Genomic DNA, 6,975 nt, shown 5'->3' on the forward strand with positions numbered 1-6,975 from the left:
TTCTTAAATTAGATTATTCGTTAGAAAAGGGTAATAAACTATGACCATCAATTATAAACATCATTCAAGGATTCAAGGATTTACAGAGTAACTGTATTGAAGGGCTGCATGTATAGCAATTGCAATCTTTATTAAATGATATATGTTTTTGTTGTTAATGTCTGTTCCCTTCATAAAATAAAACTTCCCTGCAAGACGTTATAGCGAAGGTGATTTTATTTTGATGACCCAAACCAGCCGGAAGTTATCATGTTACCGTATGTGGCTAGTAGCTAAAGCTAGAAAGGTTGTCATCATCATCAGACCCAAACGCTTGTTTAACTTAAGCCACAAGTTGGTGGATATTTAATTTTTGAGCATCTGTCTGTGCACATTGTGCACGAAGATGAGAGTCGGATAGAAACATTGCCATGTCGTTTTAATAAACTTCTGTCGAGCGACTACTTTTTTTTTTTTTTACCTGAGGGGAGAATCTATGCTGAGGTTGGTCAAAAATGTCTATTGTCTGTTGTTAGCTAGCTAAATTAGCGACTGTTACGTGAGCGGATGTAATATAAAATATAAAATAATATTATCGTGTGAATGCTGGACTCTAGTGAATCTGAGTGGGCTCCTGTTCCTTTGTTACTGTCGCTTGGGGGCGGCTAGTGGTGAGCTAATTGCTAATATAACCAAGAGTGAACGCTGTGTGTGGAGCTAGCTGGCTAAACAACAGTTAGTGCGAGGTGGCCGTTGACCGGAGGGCTGGTCACATCAGCACTGAGACTCATTCAGAGGTCAAACACTGATGCCTGCGTCTCAGTGTGCGCGCGTATGCGCTGATCGGGTAGTTATAGTGAGTTATCGTAGATACCAACAGGTTAGAATGTATGGTGTCAGATGAAACTTGCATTGAGAGTTAAATGCATGAAATCAAAATTACACCCTCTTTGCTAATGCTACCGAGCTAACTGGTGCTGCTCAGTGCAGGTGCTGTCACATTTGATTCATTCGCAGGCCCCGGGGAATCATTATGACAGCATAGCATCATTTCATAATCAACAATTATGTGTGTATAAGTGACTTGTCTCCTCTTTGAGATGCACTGCTCTTCAGCTTGTAAGACGCAGCCAGGTTCATGCTCCCATCCATCACAGTAGGGCATCCGTCCTGCTGAAGTGTCCTTGAGCAGAACAGTGGATGTCATCCAGGATGGAGGAGGCACTGGTGTATTATCTGACACCCCTCACCCCACCCTGTAGAAAGGGACAAGTCACAAGGATGATAAAAAACAAAATAAAAATAAAATCACAACCACACCTACTGAGGTTTGTACTGTTGCAGTGTGTTAACACTGAAAATGACTCAAATCTGTCATATATTCAAATTACATATAAAGTCAATGCAAACCTGCATCATTTGGAGTTACAGCACACCAGAGTAACAGCATTGACAGTTAAACTCTGAAATTAAATGAGTTTTCCTGAAAAACGAGAAATAATGAATATCAAGATGGATTCAGATTGATTTCCAATCTGTTGATTTATCAACAAACCATTGCCTTGAGTCTTTCTTTAACACTCCTGTGTCATCAGCAATTGACTAACATACACTGCACTAGTTACTGCACATAAATATATAGTTCAGGTTTTAGAGGTTGTGTGAAGCTTTGACATAATTATCATCACTGACCTTGGCCAACACGCTGTGCACACCTCCATTAACATGGACCTGCCAGGGACCTGGCTGCTCACTCTCACTCATAATCTAAATCTACACCTGTTTAAGTTATAGCTTAGAAAATTTGTTTGCCTCCTCACATTAGCCACCCCTCTCTGGCTGGAATTTGAATGTAAACCACTCACTTTCCTGCATCAATGCCCATAGGGAAATCTGCAATTTTACATGTTGATCCACTTTTGTTGTTTGAATGTTACTAGGTGAGACATTTAAGAGCTAAAACCTGTTTCCTTTTGTCTCTGACTGCAGCCGTTCTATCAGGTAGAGCGAGTTTCCCGCTCCCAGTTGTATCCATGGAAACAGCTGCGTACTTGGCAAAGTCAGTGTTGTTCATATGTCAATACCTCATTCACAAATGAAAAATCCTGAAGCACCGCATTAATGCATCTAAATAAAACTTCCATGACTAACTAAGGTGGGTCACATAATGACTGAAGTGTAATTGCGTCCATGATATACACAAGTCTTGTCAAATTATTTGGGTTTTGCTTCAAAGAAATGTATAGCCTGTGACAGTTAACAGTTGTGCTCAGCAACATTTATGTAATTGCTAGTTGTACTGTTTAATACTAACACATTCATCCATCCATCTATTTTCTACCGCTTTTATATCCACATGAGGGTCGTGGGGGGTGCTGTGCCAATCTCAGCTGACATAGGGCAGCATGCTGTAGTTATTGCTTGTACAGCCTTTTTGATGCAAGATTATTTGGCTGGCTGTAGATTATTTTTAACCTTGTAGTGTACTAATATACTGTAATAAAAGGTTCACAACAGCAGTGCCTGCACAGAGGTCTGCCACAGCTAGTAAGATTTTAGCCATGTGCTGCTGCAGCAGTTTGTGATAAATTGCACATTCAATTTTTGCTCACTGACTCTTTTTTTGTTCACCTCTTAACAGTTGTGTCTTTAAGAGATGGGCTCAGAAAACCCAGACGAGTTTGGCCCCGCTGTGATCCTCGAAGAGGAAGATGAGCAAGAAATCGGAGGGCTCATCAACTCCGATGGGGAGGAAGTCGATTTGTCTGATCTCGGTGAGTAAGAAATAAGAAGTTGTGAGTTGCTACCTCTTTCTAAGAGGTTATGTTTTCAGCTTTGGTGTGGGTTTATCTGTAAGTTTGTCCTTCTGTTAGCAACTTCCTGCCTACAGTTTTTTAATATATCAATCAGATTTTTTTGTTATGGGTGCTTGATCACCTAAGTATGTTCCTGTTAAATTTAGTTAAGAATCTACCCACTGATGATGATCTCATGCAAGGACAAAAAATCTAATCTTTTTTTTCTGACCCAAAGTGTAAAGGTGAACAAACACCTTTCCTCTTTGTTTCCCAAATTAAGTGTTGTTTTTGTGTTTGTTTTCACACAGGACAGAGTGCCATCCCCGGAATTGTAATAACCAATGCTCCCTCAAAGACATTCGATCAGACTGAGAATGAAAAGCAACCGTCTCTCCACAGCTGCTCGGTGTGTGGCAAAGACTTCCCTTATGCCTCTAAACTCCAGCGCCACCTACGCACTCACTCAGGTGAGAGACCTTTCCCCTGCTCCATGTGTGAGAAGAGATTTCCAGAGAAAGGGCTTCTCATGATTCACGAAAGGGTCCACACTGGGGAGAAGCCGTTCCCATGCACTTTCTGTGAGAAGCGCTTTGCCAGTCAGGGTGAGCTCAGGCTGCACCGGCGGACACACACCGGTGAGAGGCCGTATCACTGCTCCATCTGTTTGAAGAGCTTTTCTCGTCACTGGCATCTGAAAACACACTTGGAGGCAATGCACTCTGAGGTCGTCGCTGGCTTTAGTAGGAAGAAGTTCCCGTGTTCAGATTGTGATAAGAGCTGTAACTCAGCAGCTGAGCTGAGAGATCATCAGAGAACTCACACTGGAGAGAGGCCCTACCAGTGCTCTTACTGTGACAAGCGGTTTGCGTTGTCTGGTACGCTTGTCAGACACGAGCGTCTCCATACTGGCATCACACCGTATCACTGCTCTGACTGTGGGAAGACATTTGCACAGCAGTGGACGCTGACAACACACATGCGGACGCACACAGGAGAAAAACCTTACAGCTGCACGCAGTGCAACAAGGCCTTTGTAGCGCCCGGAGAACTTCGGAGACACACAAGAATTCACACAGGAGAAAAGCCGTACACCTGCATGGACTGCGGGAGGCACTTCTCTCTTGCAGGAACTCTGAGAAACCACAAACGGTCATGTACACAGAACAAAAACGAATTACCGACCGGTGTCACCTCTGACCCAGTTCAAGGTCCAGTTGGTGAATCATCCCAGCAAGACCTGACCGACAACGTCACGTCTGAGGTAATGACAATTACAGCTGCAACTAACAATTATTTTCATAACCAAAATGAATAACCTTTAATGATTTCTTTGTTATCCAGAGAGAAATGAAGAAAATATTCACATTTAAGAAGCTTAAACAATCAGAAATCTTGTTTTAGTCATGAAAAAAGCTTCAAACCGATTAATCGATTATCAAAATAGTTGTCGATTAATTTAGTAATCGATTAATAATTGATTCCTCGATTAATTGTTTCAGCTCTAATGACAATACACTATTTTAAAGTGCAAATTGAGGTTTGGTCTTTGGGCTTTTATACATGTAATTGTTTAAACATCATAACACGATTCTTTTAATTCAACTGTTTTTCTAGGTGTCAGACACACAGAGCTCACCCAGTTCAGTTCATCCCGGCTCCTCAGAGAGTGTGAATTGTGACGAAGCTGCTCAGTGTGAGAACGACCAGAGTGAACCAGAAGATCAGAAGGCTGATTCCGTGTCCAGTCCACACATGAATGTAGTAGTTAAAGAGGAGGAGGAAGAGGAACCTTTGTGTGGTAAACGTGAATTTTCAAAATGTCTTCCTGTTACAGTTAAATGAAAGAAACACAAATACCTTTTATTGATGGAATTGATTTATTTCCCTCTGTAGAAGAAGTTCCTGAACAGGTTTCTGGGAGCGAGGATTGTACCACGATGAAGGAAACTGAAGAGCAGCAGCAGGACAGCAACACAGAAATTTTGATTACAGTAAAGGAAGAAGAAGAGGAGCCTGTTGACAGTAAGTGAATTACTCAATTCTCACTGATTTCTGTCCACTCTTTTTATTAAACCATGTTTTTTAAGTGATAATATTTGATGTTTCAACCCCCATTTATGTTTGCAGTGAGTGGCGAAGATCCTTTCAATGTTCCTGACAGTAAAAAAGAGAGTCCTCCAGCATCACCGGTGCAGAAGCAGTTGAAGAACAATCGGACAAAGAGCTCTTACTGCTGTGGGCTCTGCGGACGAGACTGTCACAAGATGTCAGCGCTGCAAATCCACATGAGAATTCACTCGGGAGAGAAACCGTATCAGTGCACTCTGTGTGGGAAGCAGTTCACCCAGAAAGGTCAACTCAAAGGTCACCAAAAAGTCCACACAGGTGAGAAACCGTTTGCCTGTCCAGACTGTGGGAAGAGCTTTGCCCACTCGGGAGCCATGAACAGACACCGGCTCACACACACGGGAGAAAAGCCCTACCACTGCTCCATGTGCAACAGGAGCTTCAACCAGTCTGGCCGCTTGAGGGAACACGAGAAAATTCATTTTGGGGAGAAGTTTGACTGTCCCGAGTGCAAAAAGAGTTTCACGAGAGCTTCAAGCCTCAAGAACCATTTCAGGCTCCACACAGGAGAGAGGCCGTATGCCTGCAGCATCTGCGGGAGAGGATTCAGCCGCTCACAAAGCCTGAGGCTCCACAAACGAAAGCACGAGCTGATACAGACTGAAGAGGGGGAGGAGGAAGAAGAGGAGGAGGAGGAGGAAGAAGAGGAGGAGGAGGAGTCTGCCTACAACGAGAAAAATGACGAATTCTCACAGAGTGACGACAACTCCCCGATTAATATGTGTGTAACAGACAGAAACGACTTATAATGTATTTATGTAAACTGCACAGTAACGTGTCAGTGGTACTATCACAAGTACAAGATTATACTCAGTTGCACATGTACTGTGACCGAAGTAAGTGACTACCTCTGTGAATATACAGTTATTGAGAATTTAAGTGGTGCTTCAGCCAAGGTGTATTTAAGCTAAAATATTTAAGTCCCAGAAAAAGGTGCAGACAAATGAACTCTTACCGACACAAACCTTTTGATGTTCGGCAACTAGAAACGCAGTTCCATACAAAAACGCTAAATAACTATTTAACACAACTTTAATGAAATTGTTGAAACGGTTTAGAAGATAAGAATGAAGGCATCATGTCTACTCTTGTTTGTCCCTCTCGCCTTTGTCAGTTGTATTGGAATATCATAGTATTTATGGTAGTACAAATGAGATAACTTTACTGTTTGTGATTCCAATTATTGTCCATGCAGTATTTTATTTTTTGTCAAAATAATTGTGTATGTGAAAATTTGACTGAAGAGTAATTGTGTTTTTTTTGTATCAGATGTCAATGCAGCCACTGAGACGTTTAAAAATCAGGTGAAGCTGGAAATAATTGTTTGGGAAATGTGCCCAGTAGTGTACTGAAATGGTGGCATAATAATAATATTCATCAGGTGTTTGCCAGAACCGTTTGCCTTAGTGGTGATTTAATTTTCATGTCTGTTATGTTATGTTGCAGCTACTGAAGAACCAAATAACTAAAAAGCGGTTCACCTGGTTTTAAACAGCTCTTCAAGGCCAAATAACCATTGTGAATGGGTAAAGTGTTTGCACAGCAGCCATTTTGACATGTGTAGCAGGAAAAGCACAGGTAATACTGATCCACATTAACAATAACATTGTATGTTAGTTTGATTATTTACACCTGTGATATTCATACTGTGATTAGTCAAAATGTCTTCAGTGCAAAAGGACCGTATAGGAATCATCCTGATATGAAAAGCCAATCATTTGAAGCCATGGACTGTACATGGTTAATTTTGCCCAGTGCTGCCTCTGTCTAAGTGTATGGAACATGTTATACTGATCAATAAAAATATACATTTTATAGTTTGTGTGTGGGGTTTATGTCTGCAGGTGTTAATATTAAAGATATATTAAAATATATATACAAAAAAAAGACAATGATAGTCTTGCAATTAGTCTCACTGTCTGCATTCAGTCAGAACATGTGTCTACAACAACTGACTAAACTAAATCAATTACAGGTTTCTATGGGCTTGATTCGTAGGTACTGTTTTAATTCCTCAATCACCAAGGCAACAAAGGAAGGATTTGCACATTTATTTCCACTTGCCGTACAT

At 41.3% G+C, this 6,975-nt stretch overlaps 1 protein-coding gene across 3 annotated transcripts; it reads left to right on the forward strand.

Moving 5' to 3' along the window:
- Window positions 1–241: 241 nt before the first annotated feature.
- On the forward strand, window positions 242–6,719 carry LOC131467365 (zinc finger protein 568-like). 3 transcript variants are annotated; one of them, XM_058641227.1, is made up of 7 exons: window positions 242–483; window positions 1,969–2,134; window positions 2,621–2,753; window positions 3,086–4,038; window positions 4,392–4,575; window positions 4,671–4,799; window positions 4,905–6,719. In XM_058641227.1, the coding sequence occupies exons 3-7, from the start codon at window positions 2,636–2,638 to the stop codon at window positions 5,651–5,653; spliced, it is 2,133 nt and encodes a 710-aa protein (XP_058497210.1). In that variant the 5' UTR covers window positions 242–483; window positions 1,969–2,134; window positions 2,621–2,635; the 3' UTR covers window positions 5,654–6,719. The 3 variants fall into 3 exon arrangements, with proteins under 3 accessions (XP_058497210.1, XP_058497212.1, XP_058497211.1); XM_058641229.1 differs by having other exon boundaries at window positions 1,969–2,038; XM_058641228.1 differs by lacking the exon at window positions 1,969–2,134.
- Window positions 6,720–6,975: the final 256 nt, after the last annotated feature.

Source organism: Solea solea, chromosome 10, assembly GCF_958295425.1.
Source record: "Solea solea chromosome 10, fSolSol10.1, whole genome shotgun sequence".
NCBI lineage: Eukaryota > Metazoa > Chordata > Actinopteri > Pleuronectiformes > Soleidae > Solea > Solea solea.